The sequence below is a fragment of the Onthophagus taurus genome, chromosome 8, assembly GCF_036711975.1.
Source record: "Onthophagus taurus isolate NC chromosome 8, IU_Otau_3.0, whole genome shotgun sequence".
In the NCBI taxonomy this organism is placed as follows: Eukaryota; Metazoa; Arthropoda; class Insecta; order Coleoptera; family Scarabaeidae; genus Onthophagus; species Onthophagus taurus.
This window is the reverse complement of record NC_091973.1, coordinates 4,099,009-4,126,478: the sequence shown is the minus strand read 5'-3', so window position 1 is coordinate 4,126,478 and position 27,470 is coordinate 4,099,009. Positions and strand designations below refer to the sequence as shown.

At 35.7% G+C, this 27,470-nt stretch overlaps 5 protein-coding genes across 12 annotated transcripts in view; all 5 read right to left on the bottom strand.

Annotated features, from left to right (window-relative positions):
- Positions 1 to 67: 67 nt before the first annotated feature.
- On the bottom strand, positions 68 to 7,487 carry LOC111425655 (F-BAR domain only protein 2). 4 transcript variants are annotated; one of them, XM_023059807.2, is made up of 12 exons: positions 7,171 to 7,487; positions 6,652 to 6,960; positions 5,606 to 6,059; positions 5,208 to 5,384; positions 4,941 to 5,042; positions 2,346 to 2,445; positions 1,743 to 2,278; positions 1,360 to 1,690; positions 1,150 to 1,314; positions 959 to 1,091; positions 704 to 906; positions 68 to 651 (listed from the first exon to the last, which is right to left on the bottom strand). In XM_023059807.2, exons 1-12 carry the CDS (start codon positions 7,198 to 7,200, stop codon positions 324 to 326), a joined length of 2,868 nt encoding a protein of 955 aa, XP_022915575.1. In that variant the 5' UTR covers positions 7,201 to 7,487; the 3' UTR covers positions 68 to 323. The 4 variants fall into 4 exon arrangements, with proteins under 4 accessions (XP_022915575.1, XP_022915576.1, XP_022915577.1 ...); XM_023059808.2 differs by having other exon boundaries at positions 1,150 to 1,305; XM_023059809.2 differs by lacking the exon at positions 4,941 to 5,042 and having other exon boundaries at positions 5,310 to 5,384.
- Positions 7,488 to 9,511: 2,024 nt separating this feature from the next.
- LOC111425662 (Limb expression 1 family member lowfat) lies at positions 9,512 to 13,140 on the bottom strand. Its single transcript, XM_023059827.2, has 3 exons — positions 12,604 to 13,140; positions 11,270 to 11,433; positions 9,512 to 10,727 (listed from the first exon to the last, which is right to left on the bottom strand). The coding sequence occupies exons 1-3, from the start codon at positions 12,719 to 12,721 to the stop codon at positions 10,185 to 10,187; spliced, it is 825 nt and encodes a 274-aa protein (XP_022915595.1). The 5' UTR covers positions 12,722 to 13,140; the 3' UTR covers positions 9,512 to 10,184.
- A 1,595-nt stretch (positions 13,141 to 14,735) lies between these two features.
- On the bottom strand, positions 14,736 to 18,167 carry LOC111425661 (protein rolling stone-like). 2 transcript variants are annotated; one of them, XM_023059826.2, is made up of 5 exons: positions 17,812 to 18,167; positions 17,262 to 17,351; positions 16,864 to 17,212; positions 15,486 to 15,669; positions 14,736 to 15,122 (listed from the first exon to the last, which is right to left on the bottom strand). In XM_023059826.2, the coding sequence occupies exons 2-5, from the start codon at positions 17,346 to 17,348 to the stop codon at positions 14,891 to 14,893; spliced, it is 852 nt and encodes a 283-aa protein (XP_022915594.1). In that variant the 5' UTR covers positions 17,349 to 17,351; positions 17,812 to 18,167; the 3' UTR covers positions 14,736 to 14,890. The 2 variants fall into 2 exon arrangements, with proteins under 2 accessions (XP_022915594.1, XP_022915593.1); XM_023059825.2 differs by lacking the exon at positions 17,812 to 18,167 and having other exon boundaries at positions 17,262 to 17,606.
- Positions 18,168 to 18,717: 550 nt separating this feature from the next.
- On the bottom strand, positions 18,718 to 21,919 carry LOC111425379 (uncharacterized). Its single transcript, XM_023059360.2, has 5 exons — positions 21,627 to 21,919; positions 21,331 to 21,382; positions 21,220 to 21,278; positions 21,010 to 21,166; positions 18,718 to 19,639 (listed from the first exon to the last, which is right to left on the bottom strand). The coding sequence occupies exons 1-5, from the start codon at positions 21,691 to 21,693 to the stop codon at positions 19,141 to 19,143; spliced, it is 834 nt and encodes a 277-aa protein (XP_022915128.1). The 5' UTR covers positions 21,694 to 21,919; the 3' UTR covers positions 18,718 to 19,140.
- A 1,162-nt stretch (positions 21,920 to 23,081) lies between these two features.
- LOC111425384 (protein eva-1 homolog C) overlaps positions 23,082 to 27,470 on the bottom strand; it is a 112,272-nt gene continuing 107,883 nt past the window's right edge. For 2 of the 4 annotated variants that reach the window (XM_023059368.2, XM_023059367.2), the window contains exons 3-8: positions 26,508 to 26,646; positions 25,606 to 25,755; positions 25,408 to 25,551; positions 25,016 to 25,264; positions 24,138 to 24,368; positions 23,082 to 23,737 (exon numbers count right to left, since the gene is read on the bottom strand). In XM_023059368.2, the coding sequence (XP_022915136.1) occupies positions 23,352 to 23,737; positions 24,138 to 24,368; positions 25,016 to 25,264; positions 25,408 to 25,551; positions 25,606 to 25,755; positions 26,508 to 26,646 (1,299 nt within the window). In that variant the 3' untranslated portion in view covers positions 23,082 to 23,351. The remainder of the gene's footprint in view (positions 23,738 to 24,137; positions 24,369 to 25,015; positions 25,265 to 25,407; positions 25,552 to 25,605; positions 25,756 to 26,507; positions 26,647 to 27,470) is intronic. The other 2 variants (XM_023059369.2, XM_023059370.2) reach the window with 2 other exon arrangements.

Below are 27,470 nucleotides of genomic sequence, written 5' to 3'. Positions count from 1 at the left end.
TAATTTTATTTCCTTCCCACACTATTAATAATAAACAAAACATCGCCAATAAATACTTGTTCTAAAATCAGATTTAAAACTAATTTATTCCAAAAATGTAATGATATAAAATAGCATCATAAACTATATAGGTATATGCATAGTAACATTAAAATACTAATAAATAAAAGTTGTATTTTTCCGTCAGAATAAAAATAAAGACGTAACTTTTAAACGCGAACGAAGCCAACTGAAAAATGGTCGCGCCGAAGCGTGAAACGGAGAGTTGGTGGATTGGAGAGAATTGCCAGGAACTCAGGCCGCGGCAGTGTTGTGTTGGAATGCTAGCAGTGGCCTCCTCCCGTACTTGTCCCGGATGATGGGGTCGCCGTTCCTGATGTTGAATACTTTAGGTCTCCATCGCAGATGTATTTACCCGAAATGAAACGTCGTTTGACTAGAGACAGACGATAGCCGGGTCCCACCAATTGAAAATCTAAACCGGACAATGTTGTTCCTTCGCAATTAAATTGCGATGAGATTATCGTTGGCGTTAGCGGGCCATCTTGATTCTCCAAGTCGAATCGTGCCAACATTGAACCAACACCGTGATTCTCCGAATGTTGTGATAATTCCGTGTATTTCCACTGAATAAAATTCTTCTCCGAGACCCTAAAACCAAACTTAATAGATTAAAAACAATTTAAATTATATACAACAATACCATTGCGCAGTTGGCTTCGAATTCAAATTCTTTATAGTTCCTTCTATAGGCACAGTAACGGTTACGTTTAGTAATGGAGACGGAGAACTCATCGCGTGCGAATTATATTTATAATCCACTTTGAGACTTGTATGCGATGACTCGCACTTCCAATAAGCAACAAGTTGGAATGGACAGGAATTAGCTCCTGGTTTTGATTTTATCTAAAATGAATAAACAATCAAAAAAGTATTAACAAAAAAAAAATTTATATACTTGATATTTAAGAATATCTACGTTAAAATACGATGCGGTGGGGTTTTGTTCTGATTGTTTTTTTAACAACGCACTTAACGCTGTCATATTAAACTCAATCAATACGCTCTCCCCTCCAATTTGCTTATTATCCCTAAAAAGATTTAAATCAAAATTGAAATATGGTAGTGAAAACATAAAAAAGTACTTACATAGAAACTAATTGTTTATTAGGTACTATATTGCTTAATCGATGGGTATTGCGAACCCTAAATGATAATTTAGCCGGATTTGGATTATTAGCCAATACGGTAACAATACCAGCTGGAAACGATAGCATCATCTCGCCCGACATTTTTACTTGGCACCTAAACATGCTGAAAATGAGTAATAATACCGATATGAAATGTTTAATTACCAACCTAGTCTCGTCGGCTCCGCGAAAATAGGAATGAACAATCTCGTGAAATGCAACCGCTAATGGAATGGTATCGGCCATGCCGATTGTTAAAGGTGAAGGTCCTCGAGAAATCCCGACGGGAACTCCTGCCGTTTTAAATTCAAGACTACCAACGCTATCAGCTCGCGCTATTGGCGCAGGACTTATATGGCCACGAGCATGAGCTTCTGATTTTCGAGACGGCGGTCTTGGAATTGACATATAACCGGATGTTGGTGTCGGTGTTTGTCTTACTTTTGGTGGGGCACTTGATGGAGGTTGGATATCTCCAACTTCGGTAAATAAATCTAATTCTGTTAAATAAAATTTTAAGTAAATTAGATTTGTGTTGTTTTTTTATCTTACCTCCATATCTTGAAGATCCTGATAAAGTTGGGGAATTCAATGTTGGTTGAGATGGGCTTTGTAACGGAGCGTACGGATGTGAACTTGTCGGCGTGGAAGCATTAGAAGCAGCGGGACTTTGAAATAAATTTAATCCAAGTAAATCACTGCTGGGTTTAGCTCCTAATTGTTGAGAAACAGATTGCGATCGTTTCATAGTATTATCTTGACCGTCTAATCCGGATCCTCGACGACCAAGACCTCCACCAACAGGTGAAAGATATATATTTTCAACGGTAGCTCTTAATTCATCAACGGAAGCCGATATCGGAGCAGCACCGTTATTCAACGGTTTAATTTCAACATGAATTCTATTTTTTTCACGATCATCATCGGAGTCAGAATCTGAAGATGAATAAAATCCTCGTTTGTCGTTGTTAGGCCAATGATGTTTCGGCGCTTCCGGTTGGACAGCATATCCTTCAGTATCTAATTCCGGTCCTTCTGGCTCAGCTTCTGCTAACGGAGGGGTTTCTTTTACTTCTTCGCGTTCTTCTCTAAATTTTTATAAATAATTGATACGAAATGAAATGATTTCTAAAAATAAACAAAAATATTTCTTACAAATCAGATTTTTCTTCTTTATTACTTTGATTATCGGAATTGTCCTTTTTCTTTTTCGTTTTCTTCTGCTTAACTTTTTCTCTTCTACTTCTTAAAAACCCTGAAACATAGCCAAACAACAAATCCTATATTAACGACTTTTTTAATTAAACAGGAATTGCGAAAAATCTAAAGAATTTGTTTAATATAATAACCCTTTTCCCACATCCTCTCCAACGCGTTGAAAGACATTGAATTGACGCGCGTCAATTAAGTTAATGTTACCGCTTTATTACTACATCCTATGCACTTACAATCTTTGATGTTACGAGTATCTTTTTTAGACATTTCTTTTTGCGATGCAATCAGAATATGTTGATTGACCTTCTAGGTGTTAACCAATTCAAACTCAAACACCGAGTAACTCGTCGTCGACTTAACGCTCGTTTATCAATTTAATGGGTGAATCATTTTAACTGAAATTATTAGAACTGCCGTGCACCTTTGTTCGAAATGGAATTCTTTTACTACTCGGTATTTTATCAAAAAATATCGACTAACCAATTTCCCTATAAAAGTATCATTTTAACGATAACCTCAAAACTAGAAATTGTGAACAATTTTTTATTGAATTTCATGCATGCGATAGCGATCATTTTTGTTCACAACACAAAATTATTAACATTAATATTATAACATATAGAAGATTTAGAACCATGCACATTAAAATATGAAATATTATAACATTTTTAAGGCGTATGTTTTAAAAAATGCCTTTTCATTGTTTTTTTGGGTATAGGAAAAATGTTAGATACTAGAAAGAGAAACAATTTGAAGCAGCAGTAGCAATAACAATGCTGGAAATATTAAAAAATCTATCTATTGTGATGATTTTCTAAAATAATGAAGACTTAAATCAGAATTATATGACAATGTTAATTAATTATTACAATACTGAAAAATTTTGATTTTAAGAATAAAAAAAATCTAATTAATTATTTTGTAACATTGAAATTAAATTTTCAGTACTGTATAAAGAATTTTTCTATACTGTTCTAAAATATATAACACTTTTTTTTAAATAAATGCGATTCTAATATACAGGGTGCCCTAAGATAATAGACCAACTATAAACTTGGAAATAATAAAAAAATACAAATAATAATTTCATTATTAATTTTAACAGTTGTACTTTAATGGATCAAATTTATAAAGATTTATAATGTGAAATCAAAAAGTCGCGGGTGTAATTTAAAAAAAAAATCGTTAATTCTCAAAATTTCTTGATGAAATATTCGAGATTTAGAAAGAAAAGTATGACCTTTTTAACGAACAAAACAGAACTTGAAAAACTCTATGCGTACATGAGATAATAATTTTTGAACTCAACCTCAATTTCTTACCATAATTTTTAAAATCAAATTGTTAAAAATGTTGGGGGTTATAACGAAACGTATAATCTTTTTCATGAAGAAAACCGTATTTGAAAATCTCTATCCGTTCATGAGATAATAATTTTTGAACTCAACCTCAATTTATAACGTGGGAAAAATTTTGAAAAAATCATAAAAAATCGAATTTTTACGTTTTCTTAATGAAATTTTCGGGGCTTATAGAGAAACGTCATAAAGAAAACCGTATTTGAAAATCTCTATTCGTTTTTAAACTCAACCTCAATTTATAGCGTAAATAATTTCTTACCATAATTTTTTAAAATCGTACAAAATCAAATTGTTAAAATTTTTGGGGGTTATACCGAAACGTATTATCTTTTTTATGAACAAAACCGCTCTTGAAAATATCGATTCGTTCATGAGATAATAACTTTTGAACGCAACCTCAATTTATAACGTTACCAATTTTTACCATAATTTAAAAAAATCATATAAAATCGAATTCTTAAGATTTCTTAATGAAATTTTCGGGGTTTATAGCGAAATGTATATTCTTTTTCATGGATAAGGCCATATTTGAAAATCTCAATTCGTTCTTGAGATATTAACTTTTGAACTCGACCACAATTTTATTAATTTTCTTCATAACTAACGACCGCAATTTACTTAATACCAAAGATTTCACGACCTCACATATAATTCGTTATTATATTAGTTTTTGCTGTATTTTAAATTTATTGAAATCAATGTTTTTTGTTTATTTTTTTTACCATTTCCAAGTTTTTTTAATACCCTGTAGAAAAAACGCAGAAAAATAGGAGCATATCAACTGATTTAATAAAAAACTAAAAACTAGATGAAAAATTGCAAAAAATAAATTTTGTTTTGGTATATACAATAGTGCATAAGGTGAGATGCTCCTAAGAAAAAAAAAATAATTGAGAGGTGTAGAAAAGGTTCAGACCAAATACCGAAATAAATTATTAACGGAATGTGAATAAAAAATAATAAATAGTAAAAGAAAGAGCGTCCGCCAACACAGTGTAAAAATAAAGATAACAAAATGGGAAGGATGAAAATTGGGGTGGGATTGAAGGTGTGTTGGTGAAATGTTTGGGGGAGGTCGTAAAGAAGCCCTACAGCGACCAACAGAGCGTGCCAGAGGCCACCACCACGAGCCGATGCCCGCAGCATGCACCGTACAAAGAGAACTCAGAATTACACTTGGATCCTCGCTGGGCATTACGCGACATCTGCTGGCCGTCAGCGGAACTTGTCGGACTTGACGGGGCGCTGCTGGGCCCGGCTCGGCCTTCACGTGACCCTGTGAACATAACACAATCCCAAGCCCTCGTTAAGAAGCTGCTACAGCGACACAGTGGGGATTTTGCCTCGACCTTGCACCTCAACAGCAACCTGCACAAACAATTTTTTCAGGAGCAGAGTCGATCAACACCCCCATTGCACGAACGACTCTCCAATAACGTACCCTGGGAGTTAGACATAAACAGATTTAGTAGGGATGTTGTACGACGGGAAGGTTTGGTATGTGTTGGCATAGACTGTGATCCCGACATATCAGGCCCGTTACCTTCTTTCTTTATTGGTTTGGCTGTATCCGGATCTTGGACGGGTGATGTCATTGGTTCTTCCACATCTACCAATCCTAAGAAATTACAAAATATCTATTCATCAAAGTTATCCATTACTTAATCCTTTATTCATCTTGAAGTTCTTGAAGGAAAGTTAGTTGTGCCAAATGATAATAAAACATGAACGAAATAAATTTGAAATGAATGATGAAATTAATTGAGGGATCCTATCTATATTATTTCAAATAAGCAACTACTATTTCCAATAGAAGCTGTTTTTGTATTAAGTTCTTACCTGGTTTCTCAAGTCCTGTATATTTACTTAAAACAAACTGTTCAAGAAGCTGATCAACAGTGAATTCTAAACACTGTTTTCGAAATTCTTGGTGAACTTGACCGACAGCTTCGTGTGTCCATAACAATAACTGAGCGTAAGTGTTGAGGAATTCTTTCATTTGTACCAAATGGGCTTCTTCCAATTCTTGGAAGTGTTTACATGTTACCGACATTTTTTTCTCAAAATCGCTTTTCGTTGAACCATATTTTTCTACAAACGATCTATAATCTTCCTGGGATTTTTTCAACTTTACTTCAGCTTTTTCTATTTCTTTAGGCGACGAGTTTTCTTTTTTAAGCTTCTCTACTTCCACACCTCTTTGCGTGTAAAGGTCTTTCGTCTTTTGTACCATTATTGTTATTGATTGCATTGCTTGTACAGCTTCTAAAGTACCCGATTCATCTTCTTTCACCTAACAATTATAAAAAAATTTTATTTTATTATTTATACAGTGTGACAAAATGTTATAGAAGGAAAGTTGCTTCACACTTAATATTCTATTAGCTGGCATATTTAAAAAAGAAAGTGAGGGAGACTCATAGATTATTAAATGTGTAAGAATTTTTTATAAGAAGGTTTTGTCCAATTGAATTTAAATATCAAAACCTCCTACAACTTTTATTTTAAGAATAAGCTGTTAACAGAGGAAGTTGATAATTACAGAAAAAGATAAAAGAAGAGAGGAGATATATATATGTATATATATATATATATATATATATATATATATATATATATAAGTAAATGAAATAATAATGCCAACAAACTCATAAAATAAACTAAAGAGATAAAGATAAGTTTTGAACACTCAATTTGCGCATTTTATTCAAAGTTTATTTGTGTTTTAAATGTATATAAGAAATAGTCAGTTTGTTGATAAGATTAGTAGCATTAATTGAAAAGAGAAAAAAACTTTATCACTACTACAGGATTTATCTATAAATATAAATGGGAGTTAAAGGAAAATTTTAGAGCATAACAAAATGTATGAATAATGAACTTACTGATTTATGTTTTTTATGTAATTCTTCTGCATATTTACTAACTTCCTTGACTAGATCAGTAACCTTTTGTACCATTTGAATATGAAGCAGGGATAACTTTTCTGCAAAGGCCTTAAGAACCTGCCAAAGAGGCGCAAAAGTTCCTTGAGTACAGCAGCTGCCTGCTTGTTTAGCAAGCTTAGCAAGTAATTTGGAGTTGTTCTCTTCCAAATTAGAAACTTCCCTGAGGAAGTCGGCCAATTCTTTGCTTGCAACCAACCCATATTTCATGTTATGATAGAGCACGTCGAACCCATTGTTTTTGGCCCCCTAAAAAAATAAAATCCTTCATAATAAGTTTATGGTTATAAATTAACTACGTTAAAGCAACGTTGCCAAGCCTACTAACAATATTCCTCATTAAATGCTTATTTCATACAACAGCAAAACATTAAAAAATAATAAATCAAAAATCAACGATCGTGAAGCGATTAAATCATATAAAGTTGGGCTATGAGGCCCCCTCGAAACGTAACTTACCCAAAAGTAATCATTGAAGTCCACCGTCATTTTTTCGTCAATATCGATGTAACTTTCGACGCGCAATCAACCACCCCATTAACGGAACACGAAACTCATCGTTATAACGCACCTTAACACCAAACAAAAAATCCAAGAACTGTCTAATATACTCTAAATGTTCTCATAACACGAGGGGGCGGATCATAACACAATTCCACTTTACCAATTCATCGTCAGATGGCTCCACCTTCAAACATATTCATCCTATATACTAAAGAAACGAAAACGACTAAAGTTGATATAACGGAAAACACACTGAGAGAGTGGGACTCCAACTCACAAAAAGAAATTAAATTAAAGAAAGAGATAAAGATATTGGGTATTTCCATCTTGTTCTTTTATATAGAAATTTTGAAACAACTCCTTTAACGTTTCAACTTTGTGTATATTTGGTTGTCTATATTATTATATTTTAAATTCTGCCATTTATACTAATGACGGTTTCACCTACTTTTCATATTATTGTATTTTTCTCGATGTTTGGGCGCAAAAGTGATAAAGAGCAATACTGGTAAGAATAAAATTTGCTATACTAAAACTTTTTTTTTATCAACAAAACGACGATTTTGACATTTTCGCATTTTTATCGATATTTATGCATGTGAGAGCTAGGTTGGCCAAAAATGCAGTGGGTTGTTAATTGAACTCAACCTCAAAATGAATCAACTCAATCCTTAAGGAAGTCACAGCTGCGCAAGTGGTTGGGTCGGGTTGCTTTTGGAATCTAGCAACCTAACCCAACTACTAAGTAATCCTAAGCAACCCAAGTCTACCCCAAAGTAAGCCAACCCAACCCAAGACAAATTCAACTCAAAAGTAAGCAAATCGCAAAGTTTAATTTCAAAATCATCTTCTTTTAATTATTGATATTTTATTAAATATTAAGATTAAGTGGTATTTTAAAATTTTTTATGGTTATTAATAAAGATAGCTATTGTTATAAAAATAAAAAAACATAAAATTCAAGTTCGATAAAAAAATGTATTAATTATTAAGCCAACTCAATCCCGAAGCAAGTCACAGCTGCGCAAGTGGTTGGGTCGGGTTGCTTTTGGAATCTAGCAACCCAACCCAACCACTAAGTAATTCTAAGCAACCCAAGTCTACCCCAAAGTAAGCCAACCCAACCCAAGACAAATTCAACTCAAAAGTAAGCAAATCGCAAAGTTTAATTTCAAAATCATCTTCTTTTAATTATTGATATTTTATTAAATATTAAGATTAAGTGGTATTTTAAAATTTTTTATAGTTATTAATATAGAGATAGATAGTTATTGTTATAAAAATAAAAGCCATAAAATTCAAGTTCAGTAAAAAAATTTATTAATTATTAAGCCAACTCAATCCCGAAGCAAGTCACAGCTGCGCAAGTGGTTGGGTCGGGTTGCTTTTGGAATCTAGCAACCCAACCCAACCACTAAGTAATCCTAAGCAACCCAAGTCTACCCCAAAGTAAGCCAACCCAACCCAAGACAAATTCAACTCCAAAGTAAGCAAATCGCAGTTTAATTTCAAAATCATCTTCTTTTAATTATTGATATTTTATTAAATATTAAGATTCAGTGGTATTTTGCAATTTTTTATAGTTATTAATAATTAGATAGCTATTGTTATAAAAATAAAACTCATAAAATTCAAGTTCGATAAAAAAATTTATTAATTATTAAGCCAACACAATCCAGAAGCAAGTCACAGCTGCGCAAGTGGCTGGGTTGGGTTGCTTTTGGAATCTAGCAACCCAACCCAACCACTAAGTAATCCTAAGCAACCCAAGTCTACCCCAAAGTAAGCCAACCCAAGCCAAGACAAATTCAACTCAAAAGTAAGCAAATCGCAAAGTTTAATTTCAAAATCATCTTCTTTTAATTTATGATATTTTGTTAAATATTAAGCTTCAGTGGTATTTTACAATTTTTTGTAGTTATTAATAAAGATAGTTATTGTTATAAAAATAAAAAACATAAAATTCAAGTTCGGTAAAAAAAATTATTAATTATTAAGCCAACACAATCCAGAAGCAAGTCACAGCTGCGCAAGTGGCTGGGTTGGGTTGCTTTTGGAATCTAGCAACCCAACCCAACCACTAAGTAATCCTAAGCAACCCAAGTCTACCCCAAAGTAAGCCAACCCAACCCGAAACAAATTCAACTCCAAAACAACCAAATCCCAAAGTTTAATTTCAAAATCATCTTCTTTTAATTTATGATATTTTATTAAATATTAAGCTTCAGTGGTTTTTTACAATTTTTTATAGTTATTAATAAAGATAGTTATTGTTATAAAAATAAAACTCATAAAATTCATGTTCGGTAAAAAAAATTTATTAATTATTAAGCGAAAAAAATTTCAAGTTAACGGTATCATATAAATATATACAACATAAATAACTGTGTAGAATGCCATACACTATCGTACTACAAAAAAAAACAATTATATTCGAAGTCCATCACATACGATTAGATTATTGAAAAATAAAAAAAAAGTCTAGACACCTAGTGCCCACGGACTAGAACAAAAATAAAGATACATGTAGAGTCGACAGCTATAAGTCGCGAGAGTGCGTTTCCCTTCACCGTCATAAGTCATAACGCAAACTAACTGAGTGTACGCTATTGAGATAATAAAAAAAAGGAGTAGGTTTAATAAAAACGAAAAAAAAAATGTATACGCATATATGGAAAGTAAATATGAGAGTACATAAGTAGCAAAAAAACTATTAAAGGAGCGAAATGCATACAAATACATTCGAGAACGTACGTCCCTACGTAAGTAAAATGGTAAAATAGCGAAACAACGAATGGATAGGTTGACTTGTTAGTTGGCTATGTACCATTTACGAGGATACCTCTGACCGCCGACAGCATTCTCAAACAACAACAACATTTCAACAGTCTCACTTATAATTAGTAATAATAATAACAATATCATCGGACTGGCCAATCCGTGGCTAACCATTCGTAAAAAAAAGCCAGTTAGCTCATATTTACTTGACTATGCGCCAAGACGAGAATATCTTTTTTTTCTTTTGGGAAACGTAGTTCTCTTCCCGCCAGTCTTGCAGACTCCAGTTCTCTTTCAGCCTGGTTTAACTCCCTCCTAAGTGCTCCTGCACATTCTTGTTCTCTTGCAATCCAATCTAACGCCATTTGTGATCTCATATCATCATCTAGGGCTCTATTGGAATAGTGAGCGACAACTTCCTGTCGACTACATTGCCTCTCCCTCATCGCCTTTAAGCTACCATTCCAATGGAGTAATTGAAAAACTGTCATTAGTTCTTGAAACTCCAACATTGTTCTACCTTTATTCGATTCCAACATAAATCTAAACGCCCCTATTCCCGTATTAGGATTATCAGCTTCCTCTTGATCCCCTTTGAACGATGATCTCGCCTCCGACACTGCTTTTTCGATGAAGTCATCCGAAATTCTTCTAGAAGGATGCTCGTTGAACACTGAATTCATTAAGGCTATTTTTGCGGCGCTCCGTCTTGCTTCTGCTTTTGTTGGACAATTCTATATATTATTGAAAAAACGAGAAAAAATTATATGTATGATTAATTGCGGGTCATTATTCAGATTAAATCGGTAGGCGGCGATTGAAACAAGTTTAAACGTTGCGTAATGTTCTATTTTAAAGTTAAGGATATACGTTTTGGAGGTAATACAGGAAAGAAAGTTGATAGAGGATTATGTAATATATTTGAAAGTTTTAACAATAACATTTATATGAGAAGTGATTAAATTGAGTAAACCGAAAAAACCCTCGAAAGAAAATTAATGAATGGTAGTGAATACGAATAATATTTACTACCATTCATTATTTATTGCAACGTGGAACTTAGTGTACAGGTCTGGTCAACGAGAACCTTTATGCATCGCCATTCATGACTAACACGACGTGACGAAACGGCTAAAAAGCTCGTCTCGAATTATTTTAATAAGCGCCTCGCTAGAACACAAAGCCCGAGCTGGACCTATTATGTGCGGGCCCCCGGATACAAAGGGTCTTTTCATGACCGCGCTGTGAGATGTTTGGCTTTCGAATTAGGAGTTACCTGGAAGCTTCCAAAGCACGAACCGCCCGGAAGCGTGACGTAACAGACGTATGGCTGCGAGTTCGAGGGCACCGATTCATAAATTACCAAGGCGCCGTTGCGCAGGTCCGCACCTCTCGCTTGCTTCATCTGCCAGAATTCTTGTAGGGCCTCGACCACATTCACTAGATAATAAAAAAAAGAATCATAAAAAAATGATGTTGTCAATCGTTGAAGGATAAAAGAAAGCGGAAAGGATGTCACGAGAACACCTTTATTTGTTAATTTTGGCGTGAAGTCACGTCGAGCCGAATGTCACACGAGCCGTAAACGCACGGTCGACAATCGTTTGACATATAAGCGGTCGTAAAACGATTTTCGACCGGAACGACTCTCGCGAATTCAAATGCTACGGAACATTTGCCGGGACGTTTAGTGCGGTCATAAAACACCTTAATATAACCTGTAATCTGACTCCGAAACGCGGCATACGTCATTTACAATTGACGAATTTATGTTGTTATTGAAACATGCTTACCATTCATCTCGCGAAATCATATTTGTTTTGCATTTTTATTAAAAACAAAAATTTTATTCGTAATGTATTATGTATACATCTTGCGGACAGTAGCAAATAATTAAACGGAGACGCGTAGGATGGATATACAGTTAATTAAAAATATGTAAATAAGTATACGTTGGTGGAATGTTGTAGGATACATAATTAAATTGTAAATATCAATGTATCTACTTCAAGAATATACCTACATATATTGCGATAATAGTTAGAAATGAAATAAATGATACTTGAACTTAGTAGCTAGAGTAAGTATATAGACGTAATAAAAAAAGAATTTTATGGGGTTATAACCCGGAAACTATGTGTAAAATTTTAATTGCGACCGTAAATGGCAAAGTTATTAGAAATAGTTAATGGTTTCTTATACACATTAGTTAACATCTATCATTTGAAAAAATATAGGGGTAAGTTTTAATAAATTTAAAGTCGGTGTATACGAGTTTTGGTATCTCGCTTCCAGATTAGGCAACTCGCGCTGGTACATACATCCGTTTTGGGAAAAAGGGCCAAGAGCGCCCGAGACCCGAAACAAAGCGCGGCGAGTTTTTAAACTTTTAATGGGCCGAGTTACAGTTCAAACGAAATTTATGCCGCGTGTGCAACTTTTTTGCCGTCTGCCAATGTCCGGCGCGGCGGAGAGGACCGAGGACACAGGTTCGAAAGGATCCCACACCGGTTTTGCGCTCATCCGCGGGTCCGAGGCATGTTTTAGGGATCGGCGGAGAGGTAAGACGGGGGTAGGTCGAAATTGTCGTGGTCGTCGTCGTCGACATACCGCGATATCCGGCGTCTTCGTACAGTTGGAGCATGGGCGTAGTGGTCGAGCACGTCCATTGAGGGTCCGGGTAGACCATCATATCGTACGGATCGCGCCCGGGACACGCACCTCGCATCAATGGACACCGCACGGAGGCTCGTTGAGACACATTCTGTTGCTATGGGGACGGTCCGCGTCGTTTCGCGGCCGGTGCCGAAGAGTTAGACCCGAAGAACTTGTACTACTAGTAGCGGAGTTGCCAGTCAACTCCGTTCAACTCGTCAACGGACGGGCAACGCGGGTTCGGTAATTTGCGAGATGATTGCCACGGGGACTGCTTCCACTTGCCACTTGTCACAATGCACTCCTCCGGCCCTCGGACGTCGTATTCCTTCTCAAGTGAATAGACACTTTTGCTACGTGAGCAACCTCTTTGTCAGCGAGCGAGAGACCGAACGGCCGAACGGGTCGTCGTCGGGTTCACGTCCGCCGGTTCAGTTTGCCCACTCGGTTTCTCACGACTACTACGCTACCTTTGTGTTTTCGATTTTATTATCGAATTTGTTAAGAGGCCGCCGCGAACCTCCTCTCCCGCTCAACTCCCCACCTCTCCTTCACCACCTCCTGCTTCTCCACCTCTTCCTCTTGATCTTTCCCCCCCTTGCCCCGTTCCTGTCTCTTCACTCTTGTGTTCTCCTTCCACCTTACCTCTACCTGTTCATCGTTGGTCTTTTGTCGCCCTCCGGATCGCTTCGACTTTGTCAACCGGCGCGACAAATTCTTTTCTAAAACTACTAGGTACCTAATGAATGGCAGCAGCCGCCGGATGTGCTCTTAACTTCTTACCGACCTCCTATCCAACTATACACTTGCCCTCCTATCGGGATAGCTCTCGCTCCTGCCAGATTACTACTTTCCGTTGAAACTCGTCACACCTTGTGCGCACCTGAGTTGCCTGACTTTATACGTTAACAAGTTCGTAACACTCGTATCGGATGATCTATGAGGTCATTCTTCCTAAAAGACCTCATCTATCTCCGTTGATCTTTTGAGACCAAATTATCAGGTGTTTATCATGAAACCACCAAGATTGTCAGATTTCATTATTATTAAGATAATTTATTGCCCATTACACAATTCGAACTAAAATTTATAATTTAGCGTCAACGAAATACACCTATTATAGTTAAGTCAGAAGTTTTACGAGATTCCCCTCGTTCCAAGAACTACTTATAGGAAATCTAAATCCTTCATATGGCGAGAACTGCTAAGTGAGTGAAAACTGGTATTTTTACTGCATCACCATTCATCTTATAAAGCTTACGAGTTTATTATGATCAGATCATACCGTTTACGAGGTCGCTCTCGTTCCAGGAACTAGATAAACGATCTCAAAGGATCACTCGTTGTGTTCATCGTTCCAAAGAGGAGAGTGCTACTTTTACTGGTTAGGAGATCCACTTTCAACTCGTTCTCATTGCAACTGATACTTCTTTATATTTTACGGTCCGTATCTTCAAATCTTGTTCAACAGATTGGAATTTAATTTTTGATTAACTTTAAAAAAATGTTAGTGTTAGTTGTTTTATACTGTGCGGAAACGGTAAAGATATATTATCTTGATGGATCGTGAGAATAAAACGTCCCAGATTTCGGTGAGCTCCTTCTGCAACCGAGACCTGCGATGACTGCGGATGGCGCCCCCACCGCCATCCGTAGAGCACACCGCCGCCGCCACGCTCTCATAAACCATTTGCATCGGTCTCGCAAGCAATTAACAAGCCAAGGAGAATTCTTGGTCCACCGCGGCGTTGCCAAGCAAGCGGATGGCAGAGCGCATAAATTCCGTATCAAACGGCTTATTTGAGTTTGGGACCCGAAAAAGAAGACGCGCCCGCAGGTGAACGAACCGATCCTTAGCGCCCCATTGGTTGCGCTGGCCGCGGGAGTAATGAAATTTGATATTTTACGATTCCTGGGAACACCGTCGACGTATTGCGTCGTAATTCGACGCTTATTATTTACTTTGTTCGTGGAGGGTCCTTATGTTCACGTACCCACGGGTTATAATTAAATGTCAATCTAAATACGATTGTTTTAAAATCTCCTTATTTCTCTATTCCACTGGGAATGTGGGAATAAAAATGAAATTTCTTCTCTACAAAGTTTATTTTATTAACAAATCGTAAAAAGTAAAAAAAAGAAGTTATTTGGTCTTTTTTCTGCGCGCATTAGCCAAAGGAACTTGATAAATAACTATAGCAGTGGTAACAGCTTCCATGCGATCACAAGAAAATCACCAATTTTAAACAATATCATTGGATGCGACGTTATCAAATCCGTTAATAGGCGGCTTTGTTACTTCCGCCGTGTACGATTTCTTCCGAAGCTTCTTATCTATATGACTCCTGAATAATTGTATGCAACACGAAAATATGTGTAGCACGATTAAGAACACTAATACCAAAACGCATACTATGGTAGTTTTCCCTGGTTTTCCCCAATCTAATACTGGATAAATAAATGGCTCTTCATTCCTAAATAATACAAAAATTAAAATTATGTATTAAATTGAATTTCTTTTCTATATCTTAATTTGAATTTTCGCGAGTAAAAATGTTTAAATTCATAAGTGACGTAAAAATGTGCTATGGTTATAGAAAACGTAACCGCAACTTTTTTCATTGAACGGTTGCCGAGATATCAATCTTCAAAGTAACCTATTTCGAACTGTAAATTGAGGGGTTTCGGGTTTTGGAAACAATGGTGGTACTGTTACGATAGTAAATGATGGAGCTATAAAAAATAATCGATTGGATTTGCTATTTTATGATATAATCATTATGACATTTTCAAGATAAAATATAGAGCAGAAATTCAATTTTTTCTTAAAATATTACCTTGAAGTTCCACCACAAAGATGGTAAATAATACTGAATACGATATATACTATGCCAAATAACACAGACCAATAACATTGTACAAGGTACAAAGGATGTGCGACTACAAATAAGTCGATTAACATTACAAGCGAGTTGGTACCATGTACAAATATGTTTTGAGCATCAACTTCCATTTTGGTTTCTACAAAAATAAAAAGAAAACGAATGAAATCATATAAAATATAAAACGAGCATCGCTTAAGCGGATTATATCGTAGTTGACAGGAAATTAAATGCGCCAAGCCAAATGGAAGTAATCGCGTTGTATAAAGAGGATTTTAAACTAGTTGATGGAAGCATTAGATGTTTAAATAAAAATAAAATATAGTGCAGATTCAATTTAATCCCGCTACTCGAAACGGTTTAATTGTCTAGTGTTCGTGACGTTAAGTCTCGGTGGTGACCAGTTAACATCGATTGGACAATTGGCAATCATTGTAATAAATTGTAGTTCAATGTCTTTACAGTTTTTAGGTTGCACCTAAGATTTATACGTTAATTTAAAATAACTCTTGTTGACCTCGTTTCATACCTCCGTATCGATTAGGTTGGTCGCATGCCCGTTTTCTTAGTAATTTGCATAAATAATGTTTCTTAGTTAAATCTTTGTACGCAACAAAGTGTAATAAATATTTATAACCGGAAACAAAATGTTTGGCAGAAAAAAAATCAAACACGTTATATAGTATTTTGCATATTGCCGTTTACTATTCATTCTGGCGTTTTGATTGTGAGATCTGATTTATGCGTAGTACCAGAGTGTAATACATTTTACTGCTTTATTATCGATTGAATTCCTTTGCGTTATATTTAATTTATACGTTGCAAAACGAAAAAATAATTTTGTCAACAATGTTACCATAAAAAGTTAATAAACATCTGATAACACTAATCCAATTATATGGGTGATTAAATAACTTTGTTAACCTCGAAAATTAAAATACAATAATGAATATAAAAATTATAATTCAGTTATTGCTTAATCACGATTAATTAAATGTCCATGTGAAGCACCACCTTCTCGCGTTCCCGAGCTCACGTGTCGAATATATTTTGTTTAATAGTTTAATTGGTCCATACCGAAGAGAACCGAGTCTTTAAGTTTAAATTTTCTTAATTAAAGACAATAGGACAGATGATTCCGAAATTATTCTCCGAAAAGTCATCAAAAAATGTATCTATTTTTTAAATTACTACCATGATTTAGACATATCGAAGTTAATAAGCATACAATTCCCTATTGTAATATAACACGTGATTAGTTACTTTTTACCGGTTTTATCAAGGTTATTATAGCCTTTCGCTCATTACAATAAATGTGCATAAAAGTTCTTACCATCATATAATAAAGCCCAATAAAGGACGGTTATGCCAAATGCAACATCAGTTGCGATTATATTCATAACCCAATACATCCTATAAGTAGCAGAAGTCCATACACTACCCCCAAATCTTTTAAATTGACAGTACCAGATTGTCAGGGTTAGAGCGCATAGAAGTGATTGAAGGAAGCACAATGAGTAACCCCAATTAGTCAAATAAATCATCCATTTCGCGCGAAAATGAATACTTTTATCTAAATGTTTTGGATCTATCACAGAGAGTAGCCAGGTGCCAAATAGGAATGCTGTCAGTAACCATCGATACAATATATATAACAAACTCGGCCTATCATCTTTTTGCCACTACAAAAAAGAATTTTTAAAAATGATCGTTTATTCTCATTATTCTTACCTGAGATTTAAAAAATATTTGAGGATCATGAAATTGCATTAGAAACCTATGCCTGGCAAACTGCCTTTTCCATAACTTCAACATCATATCCTGGAACATTTTAAAAACTAAATTTAAAATCAATCGTTCCGGTCAGAAGAAGATTCAGCGCGCTCGCGTAGTGGCAATTGCTAATAATTGTTTTAATTTCACGTGTGACTTTTGACCGGCCGAATAGTTTTCGCGTACGTTCTATGAAAAAATAACAAAAAATGCCGTTAAACCGTTCCGGTAATTGAGGCAAAGAGCGGATTTTGCGAATTGGTATGATCACGTCGTAATCCGACGCGTAACGACGCTGTCTGCGTTACTTCGAACACCACGTCCTGTATATATATGCAAAAGTGAAATTTTATTACACAATGTCATTTTCTTGTCCTTGTGTAGACAATTTTCACAACTTTTTTAAATAAATTTAATTGTATTGATTTATAAAAACTATTTTAAGTATTAATTTTTTAAATTTAAATTAAATTTAAATAAAAATTATTTGCTATAATTTTATTCTTACCTTATTATAATTATAATATAATCACGATTTATTCTAACTACTCGAATTTTGGAACAATACCAGACGTAACAGTCTTCCGGTAACGAATGCACACCTCCGGCAACCACGTTCGTTACAATTAACCCCCTCGTGCGGATTCACCTTGCGCATGCTATCTGGCGTGAATCGTACAAGAGTGCACCGAATGGTAGCGGTCTTCTTATCTGGCCAATTGTTTCGGCAAAGTTAAGTATTATCGCACGGCTCAATTCGGAGAGGATTAACTGTAATACACCTATTGTATTAATCGCGATAGGGTATCATGTAACATATATATAATGAGTTTGCGGAAATTTCCTAGGACTGTTTTTTTTATTTTGCAAACGCGCCACTTTGCCCATGATAAAATATCAACTGCGCCGGTTCTTTTTAAACGCCTATTCTTCAATGATTATTTAGAATGGAATCGTATTGTGAAGTACTTAAAGTAATAAAAGAGTTGATGGATCGTATTGATAGTACGTTCACCTACACGATTTTTCCATTATCAAATTTAAAATATTGAAAAGAAACTTACCTTACTTATTTTATGCGAGATTTTTTTCTGGTTAGAAGTAAATTGAGTTTTTTTTTCTAATCAATAGTCGTCCTTGTAAACCATCGATTGGCGTAAGAATGGTTCGACATTTTCCCCACCAATCCGGCAGCTGCTTTAGGGTTGAACGTGGGGTATCACAGTTGAATGAATGCGGAATTAATTTTAGGACACAAAGTTAGCACGCAATTTTTTTCGATTTTCAAAAAAGAAAATTAGGTATTACCGTCCGTTTCGTGGACTGTATGGTTCTAAATTTAACTAACTATCACGGTAACGATTTTTTTTTAGATTTTCTAGGATGTATAGTATAATAAATAAATGGAAAAAAATATGTTTAAAAGTTTATTAAATAAAGCTGTAATTCTAAATAGTCGCTTATCAATAATAACTTAGTAGCAAACGCATCTCGCGTTACTATTGCACAATGAATACGGAAATTTCCTATGCTCTACACCAGTCGTATACCAATTAAGGCTAGAACATGTGGTACAAAGATATTGTCCCACGTTTGAAAAATTTTATAATAAAATAACTGTAATAGTATAAAAAAGATCATCAAATAAAATAAAAATCTATACTATACTCGCGATCATGTGAATGTCAATCACAACCTAGTTGCCCTGATGATGGCAAAGAAAAATAATATAAAAATAAGAAACAATACTCCCGATTAAAAATTAAATTAATAATAATAGATGTCGACGTGGACTGGAAGAAGGAACAGATCGAATGTGTACTTAATAAATACTTAATTACATCACTTGTAAAATTTGGCTAGCTTCGAAGGCGGTGCCTGGAAGCAGGATCACCGGCGTGGACACATGTCCAGCTTCGATGCATATCATATTCGGGTATTCATCATCCCCAAAATCAGCCGTCTCCTTCGCTTGATCAACCCAAGGATTCCAAACAACCGTATCCGGAAAATTATATTTCTGGATGCGCATCTTACGCCCCGACACAACATTAGTGATGATATGCTCCTGGGGAGTATTCTGATAGATCCTATCAGTCCATTCACAAATCGTCACCACATCTCGCCCTTCCTGATAAATTGCCCCATCTCTTGTTTTATCAACAAATGTACAACCATGCAAACCCGTTATTTGACATCGTCGTACATCAGGCACCTTGAAGTAGGTGTGCAACAGCATATTGAAACTGAACGTTATATCCTTACTTGGATTGAATATCGCTATATTAAAATGCAGTTCCTTTTCACGCAATATCAAGCGGTATGTTAGGCGGAATCTTTAAAAAAAAGAAACTTGTATATATCTTTTTCTTAAAATATTAATCTAAGTACAAAATAATAATAATAATTGAAAGAAGATTATTTAGAAATTTATAAAACAAGAATTGTCTTACAATGAATCACGAGTATGAAATAATCGCCTCATTACGAATTTTAATAAATTGCACATTTTATAGTTGATTGGCAAATAATATGAGTTAATTATAGAACAAGTATAGACGATTCTTCAAACTTATTATATTAACACATATTGCGCGGGAAGCGACTAAACTCGTTTTGCATGGTATTGATGCCCGATACACGGTAAGACTTTGGCGGCGCAAAATGTGTTAAAAACAATGATGTAAGCGTTGTATAAATAAAAATATAATGTATAACAATAATTAAAATAGCGCCTAAAAATCAGCTTAAAAGCGTCTATATCCGGAGCCAAATTTAATAGTGTTTTGACACCATTAATCATTACATGATGTATGCTAAGGCAACGTAGTATGTCTAGGATTTGATGTTCTTGCATCATGTTGCTTGTACAACTACTTGGAGTACATCTTTCGGCCTTATTTTTGGATTTATCATCATAATCATTATTTCCTTGAAATCCAGTTTCTCATTAATCTCCAGTGCTCTTAAAAATTGTATTAAAATGTTTTTGATCATCATAAATAACATTGAGGTTGTGGAAACTTGAGTAATTTCGAATTGGGGAAGTTCATCTCAACAATAATCAACTTTTATTGTGGTTAAGTATCGGTACAATTCTAAATTTAGAAGTAGAATCATCTCCAATAATTAATGAAAGCGCATCTAGTACAAAGAATGCGCTGAAGCTATAAATTAGATAATATTGTGCATACTTAGTTAAATATTTTCAAAGTACCAAAGTTAATGCAAAAATTTGTGAATCATTGCAGGTAAAGTGGTCTTTCTGAACAAGGTACAACAGAAGTTTATTAAGATAAAATGTTCCTTTTGCCAAATTATAGTGATATGCCAAGTTTTAGAAATTTAAAAAATAAAATCGTCGGCTGCAATATATAATATGTTCATCAATTTTGGAAGGATATGGAATTAATACAACTCCTTGGCATGAAGTGATTTCGATATAATCAGATTCTCCTCACTAAGTCTTGCTATAATATTAATTTCAAAGCATAACTTAGCTTAATCAGGTAAAATAACATATTCCCCATAGTAAGCTTAATCAATGTTGGTTGTGGTTAAATCTCTGTAATATTTTGACCACCTAATAATCCTAACAAATAACAATTTGTAATATGTGCAATAGTTAAAAAAGAAAGAAGTCAAGGTTTCTCTATTAACTTTATAACTTAACCCAGTGGGGTTTAGAGTTAATAAAATATCTTACGGAGAGCTCCACATGGATCTGGTGAAATCAGTATCCATAAGTGAAAAAATAGCCTCAACATCTCCACTGGAGAGACGTTCAGGCGCTTTTTCCAAGTTCCATCTAATGATGCGAGCAAATCCATGTTGGGGGCCAAATGCCCAAGGTCCAAATTGAGCTGAAATAAAATGTAATGAAAAAATTTGTGATGATGAAATTGTATTAACTTACGAAAAACGAAAGGAATTCCACCCCTGATGGGTTTCTTTCCATCAAAGACGGCTTGTTTGCTGTAAATTTTTATATTATTAAGGTAATTAATAATTTTTAATAATTAATTACCTGACGAATAATTGTTCTTGATTGTTAACCCTCCAAGAAACGACAGTAGCACCTTTAAAATAAAATTAGAAATAATTAATTTTTGTATAGACAACCTGAAAAAGTTGACAAAGTAATGTCTTGGTATGAAAACAAGTGAATAGGATATGAATTCGAGTGTAAACAAAAAAAAGTTAGGTTATGTCGAGTTTTTTCAAGCATTTTTTTTAACGGTTTTGTAAAAACATGAGAATTCCATTGAAAATCGACTTTTATTTGTAGCAGAACATATGTAAAAGCGAAAAACGTCTATTTACCGTGTAAATTAATAGTACATGTCGTGTTATTTCCTCTGTCCAGAACGACAACACTGGTAGCGGCCATCTCAAAAGCTCTATCCTTTCTTTACACGCACTTCAACACTTTTACACTTTTCTACCTGCGCGGTCAGTAGACAGGTACTACGTCCCTCTATCGGTAAAAAAAATCAGTGCATGTACTTGGCATAAACCCTCCACTTGCTACTAGATCGGGATGTAGTTTTCGTGTCCACCTTCAACTCTCTAACTGATGTGGAATAGCGACGCGGCCACTTTTTTGTGCATCTTTACAAAAAACTAAATTATTCCAGCCCCGGCCGAGCTCCGGCATCATGAAAACAATGCCATCTACCAGCCACAAACCATATTGATCCAACGTACAGAAGACTATTAGTATTTCCACGAGATTGTTACAACTTACCTTTCATAGATGGAGCTAAATGTCGAGTAAATTTTGTCACAATTTTCGATTTTGCTTGTACTTGATTCAATTTTTTTTAAATAAAACAACTTATTTGGATTTTCATATATTTTAATGTACAAATACATAAATTTTGTAGAAACATGATTTAGAGACATGTTCACATATATACTTTCTTCCATAATTGTTCCTATATATGTACAGGATTTAATTTATTTAATTTAATTTTATTTATCTATGGTGTGGGTGTAAGGAACACCGGGAGAGTAACGTGGTACAGATATAACACGTATAACATGCGTTTATAGGTAAAATTTCATTCGAACACCCTCAGGATCAACAACAGTTACGCTACCAAGTATCGATATAAATAATTTATACGATTATTAACGTGGCAATAGATTACGTCTCAATTAGAAATATATGTATGTACAAAAGACGATCGCGTTGAACAACTTATCGAACTAACTTAAATGGTTATATCTCCGTTTATGCCTGCTCGTTTTCACATCCGTCCATTGTCCGTAGCGATTATGAAACACATAATATCAAGGAGGGCGCGTATACCGAGCCGTAAAGTCACAGTAATAAAACGGGTATTCTATTCGCGAAACCATCTATAATTCAGTTTTCATCCGACCTATTTACTATTGTGTATTCCACCATCCCCAAGAACTTGTTTACATCAAATTTTTTATTATTCATAAAGTATATGAAAAGAATTTCCTTAAACATTGTCCTTAAATCTTATTTTTCAACATTTCCTTAAAAAAAATGCATTTTTTTTTTTACTTTAATGGAAATAATTACCGTAAACTATGTATGTAGAGTCTTGAGAAAAGTATTTCAACATCATACCCTTAGGAAGAAACTCGGTTATGCCGTGAACTTGTTAAAATCTCTTTAAAATAGTTTGTTCAGAAAGTTTCCAAGACTTAATCATAGATGACACTATTCGCATAGCTTTTAAAGTTTAAAGTTTACCAGATATTAGGAAGTTATGAACAACACACCTTTATTAAGAAATCTACTCCTTTAAAATATTTGAGGTATATTTAGAAAATTCTAATTAATTATATTCTGGGAGATGGTTTCATATTCACCCTGTGTTATTTTTTGCATAAACAGTTATTTACAGACAGATTCACTTTCGGGGAATATTTTGTACAAATAAATATAACAGTCACACATACACACTAAGGAAGTCTGGTCCACTCTTAGAAACAGTAGGTACGCTGTCCCGGGCACGTAGACGTTGGTGTCGCGTTGACGGGACCTTGTCTTCTGCCCGGGTACTCTGGTCACCCGTAATAATAATGGCTATTTGCGGATCCGCTTAAACTCCTAGGTACGTCCATTTCAATACTTGGTTTCCTCAGGGTATGATTATGAACCTGGGGATATCTCACCACTTCGGCTATACTCCCTAAGGGTAAAGCAGTGTGAGGACTTAGTACATGAGTTGGTGGTAATGATGGCGTGAGGTCGATGTCAGCATCAACTTCACTAATGTCATCGGTGAATCCGTTAGGGAGTGAATTATCTGTTATGTCGGTTTGTTGAAACTTGGGTTCTTGTTTTGCGTTACGTCGTTGGAGAAGGAGTCTTACCACGAGGATGGTAAGACACAGAACAACCCCGCCGCCCACGCTTATGATTAAATACAAATAAAAGCGTTCTTGATTTTCTGAAAAATTTATTTTTGTTAAAAAAAACTTTTTCTTCGTCAACTGCGTTCTCTTTTGGAATTATTTATTAAACGTGATCAATGAAATGCCGAAAACAGTCAAGAGGTGCTTAATAAATAAACATCCAACTGATAAATATGCATCCATAGATAATGTAGAATTACCACGAGATATCCAACCCTCGCTTAAGCAAGCAAATGGCTCTTGAATTAGTTATAACCTCATTACAGCGTTTATGGTGGCTTTATTGAGTATTTACTTTTGAATCGAAACAACACTGTTTAAATTTGTAATTGCGATTGTTTTCCAAAAGAGAATATTTAACAAAAACCATGCTTTATCATGCTTATAAAGTTATAAAATGCACATTAAGCGGGATTTTTAAAGGATGTTACTTACGTGTAAGAAACCAGTAGGTATTAATCCAATCAGAAACGAATCCTATACCTTTATCGCTATCGGTGCGTTTGGTGGTATTGCAATATCTGAACGGGATATGATCGGCCTGCATGTCTTTGAGGGCTTTGCTTTTTTCTCGGCTGTGGCGGTAATGGGGGCGGTGGGATCGAGGGTAGGACTTGTGGGCGCGAGGCGTGCTTTTTGCTCGGGACGCTAGGGAATCAAAGCTCGCTGCAACGGAAACACGGTTTCAGACGGCCTTCGGTCTCCGAACGTGCGAGGAAGCCGGGCGATTAGCTTTAAAAAGCGGCGGTTCTTCCTAAAGTATGGTAACGTTTACTGCGAACATGCACTGTCCCGTTATTACTACCATAAGGGCTGCTAACCTACATTTTCTTCTGACGTTTTCCTACTAAAACCGTCATACCTTTTTACGGAGAATTTAAAGTTTTTTCATTAAAGATGTTACTGAGAGATTTTACTGCTTTTCTAGAAACTATTGGTCTACTTTTAAGTTGGGATGAAGTATACGGACTCATTCAATTATTTTTAAAGTTGATTCGAAAATAAAATTGCAATTTTAGTTTTATTATTGTTTTTATTTTTCGTATAATTCGTGTCTTAAAATTGAAATTTTACGAATTTGAAGAAAAGACGATCAATTTTCAGAGGGAAACGCGAATCCAATTCGTCCAAAAATCGAACTTGAAGCATTCTCGAATATTTATGAAGTAATCAGGTGGGGCCTTTTAATCCCAACCGAGCGCGAAGTCGGGATACCTGGTGCCTCGCGCGGATATTGGCGTCGCGTATTGAATTCAGAAATTTGTAATGGTTAGCAGCCCGATCGGAGATAGATGGTGAGACGGGGTACGTACCTGGTTCGCGTTCCTTCGCTTTAAATTGCGGGGGCAGCTTCGAACTGGTGGCGGCCAGGTCGTTTGTTAGGTTGTCCCCTTTCGGCGACCCAACGATGCTGGGGGCGGGTGGTGAGGCGGCCGACTCTCTTATGAATTCCTTCCCGTCGTCGTAGTTATCAAACTCGGGGTCTTCGTTGTCATTTTCCGTTTCCAATTCGTCAGGCTCGAGCCTGCCCTCGTACTGCTCCTTTAGGATCTTTCGTGGCACTGTAAATCATTTCACGACGAGGTGAGACCGCAACGGTTCAAACCCAAAGGACCAACGAGGCCCGGAAAGAAAATTCGCTCCGGACCTCGTAAGGGGAGAACTTTTGTTGGCGCGCTAAATTATTAGAAACCTTGGAACTTACCGCACGTGTATACCACTTTCAAGTACATCCTCGATTCTGGTCTACAGGGATTTCCAAACGTACTAGCGTCAGCCGATAGTTCGCAGCTTCGTTTTCCGTGGCATATTTGCATCACAGTTTCCATAGCGTAACTTACTAAACAAGCTAAAAGAAATCATACAAAACAAAGTTATCTCTTTCAAAATTTATTTAGTTTACTTTCTTCGGCCACTCCTTGCGGCTGGGGACACTGGTAGCTTTCATATTCAGTTCGGCCATAACTGGCGCTGTAAACTGCGACTCTTGAGTGCGGGTTACATTTCAACTGAAGTATTTCGTTTTCACACGCTGTTTTGCTGCGAAATTCATCTAAAAGAACAAAGTCCGCCTATATTGCCAAATAGAAATTCCTATCTTTCCAATTGCATTTTATTTGCCACAATATCTACTGCAAGGTCATAAAAAATAGATAAACAATAAATCAGAATGGAGTTCGCAATTGGATTGTTGCGTCGAACAAATATTAGATTTTTTAAAATATTTTCTTGTCGACAAAAATATGCCATGGTAAACTATTTTAAATGTTTATATTTATTTTATTCTCGTTGCAGTTCGCGTTTTGTTGATTATTTTATTGTATTCCATAATTTTATTAATCTTTTGTTATACATTGCAAGTATGCAACCAATATCACAGCGCAATACGCATCAATACATCATCTGCGATGTTGGTTGCATACTTGCAATGATGACGTCGGGTGCGATAATTAATTAACACACTATATTTGGGTTATAAAAAAAATAATTATTTAAATTGATATTAGAAGTTTGAAACTTAAGGTAAAATTGTATAAATTATGCAAGGCGCTTCCGGGGTACCTGATATTGATTCTGGCGCCCACTTCGCCATGCATTGGAATATTCGTACAATTTTGAAATCACGTCTTGTGTAAAGTGCCCGAACTTAGGAGGTGGATATTTGAATCGCGACGTTAGATTGTTTCGGAAGGATGAAAACAAAAGAACCGAAATAGTGCTGGCGCGTCGTGGCTCCTTGCTGCGAAATTGCTGTCATCACGCGCTATATTGAATATCAATGGGGGAGTGGGAAAAAATACGTACATGGTCTGCATTTGTAGGCGATTTCGACGTATTTCTGCATGCCGGGACAGGGGTCGCCCCCAAACGTTTCTGGCGATGTGTCGATTTTGCATTGCCTCTTTTTCTGGCAGGCTTCCACCACGGTCTGTAAGAGCGAGTACTAGGTACTGTCAGTTAGATCAGCTGTTATTTTCCCTCGATTGAAGAAGAAAACAAACGCAACAAGCTACAGTAGGTAGTCGAAAAAGGATTGTTTGAATTTTCGACTACCTAACTGGCAGCGTAAGGCGGAGCGAGGCGTTATCAGTGAACGTAAGAGGTGATGTATGGTTCTTGGTGAAAAATCCAAAAATAACTATTTCATGTTGAAATTGGGTCACTTATTCTACGTTAAATAATCGAATGCGAGAGGGTTAAATTTCCGGTGGGAAATCGACTATCACAAGCTATAGACCCCAAGTGGCGGGAAATCCTCTTTGCGTATCATAGTATCAAGTGTAACTTTACGCGTTTTGGTTTCAGGTGTAACACGACGAATTCTGCATCGATACGTAAATTGGTTAGTTATTATGTCCTACCGTTGACAGCAACGATGATCAATACTAATAACCAACTAATGTGCAGCAATAATGACCTACGGGCATCGGATACTAATTCTCAATGTTCATAATGCCGTAGTCTTGCGGTCGAGTTGAATTTGCCCTGGTTTTGTACCTCTAATTATATACCGGATAGATAAAGTATTGCACTTACGTTCACGTGCCATGTATCCATAAATAAAGTGACCACACACAATACGCCAAACAAAATAGATCTAAAGTTTAACCTCTTACGTTTACTGATTACCACCTTGGTTTAAAAGAAGACGAAAAAAGTGCTCGAGTGTGTTTTGTGTGGTGGGTACAAAGTATGAAAGTTTTATGATACTTACCACTCGTCGTTATTTGTGTGTGCTGTTAGTATATTAGCAAAAGCTCGGCAAAA

Coding starts and splice junctions, on each gene's coding strand:
- LOC111425655 (XM_023059807.2), bottom strand. CDS start 7,200: ATGACGGTGGACTTCAATGATTACTTTTGG. Junction 6,961..7,170: donor ACTTCAATGATTACTTTTGG/GTAAGTTACGTT, acceptor TTATTTTTTTAG/GGGGCCAAAAACAATGGGTT. Junction 907..958: donor TAGATATTCTTAAATATCAA/GTATATAAATTT, acceptor TATTCATTTTAG/ATAAAATCAAAACCAGGAGC.
- LOC111425662 (XM_023059827.2), bottom strand. CDS start 12,721: ATGCGAGGTGCGTGTCCCGGGCGCGATCCGTACGATATGATGGTCTAC. Junction 11,434..12,603: donor CGAAGACGCCGGATATCGCG/GTATGTCGACGA, acceptor TTTATTATCTAG/TGAATGTGGTCGAGGCCCTA. Junction 10,728..11,269: donor CGTGCTTTGGAAGCTTCCAG/GTAACTCCTAAT, acceptor AATAATATATAG/AATTGTCCAACAAAAGCAGA.
- LOC111425661 (XM_023059825.2), bottom strand. CDS start 17,360: ATGTTCCAGGATATGATGTTGAAGTTATGGAAAAGGCAGTTTGCCAGG. Junction 15,670..16,863: donor TTGGGCTTTATTATATGATG/GTAAGAACTTTT, acceptor TTATTTTTGTAG/AAACCAAAATGGAAGTTGAT. Junction 15,123..15,485: donor CTTTGTGGTGGAACTTCAAG/GTAATATTTTAA, acceptor TGTATTATTTAG/GAATGAAGAGCCATTTATTT.
- LOC111425379 (XM_023059360.2), bottom strand. CDS start 21,693: ATGGCCGCTACCAGTGTTGTCGTTCTGGACAGAGGAAATAACACGACA. Junction 21,383..21,626: donor ATGTACTATTAATTTACACG/GTAAATAGACGT, acceptor TTTATTTTAAAG/GTGCTACTGTCGTTTCTTGG. Junction 19,640..21,009: donor AGATCCATGTGGAGCTCTCC/GTAAGATATTTT, acceptor TTTTTTTTAAAG/ATTCCGCCTAACATACCGCT.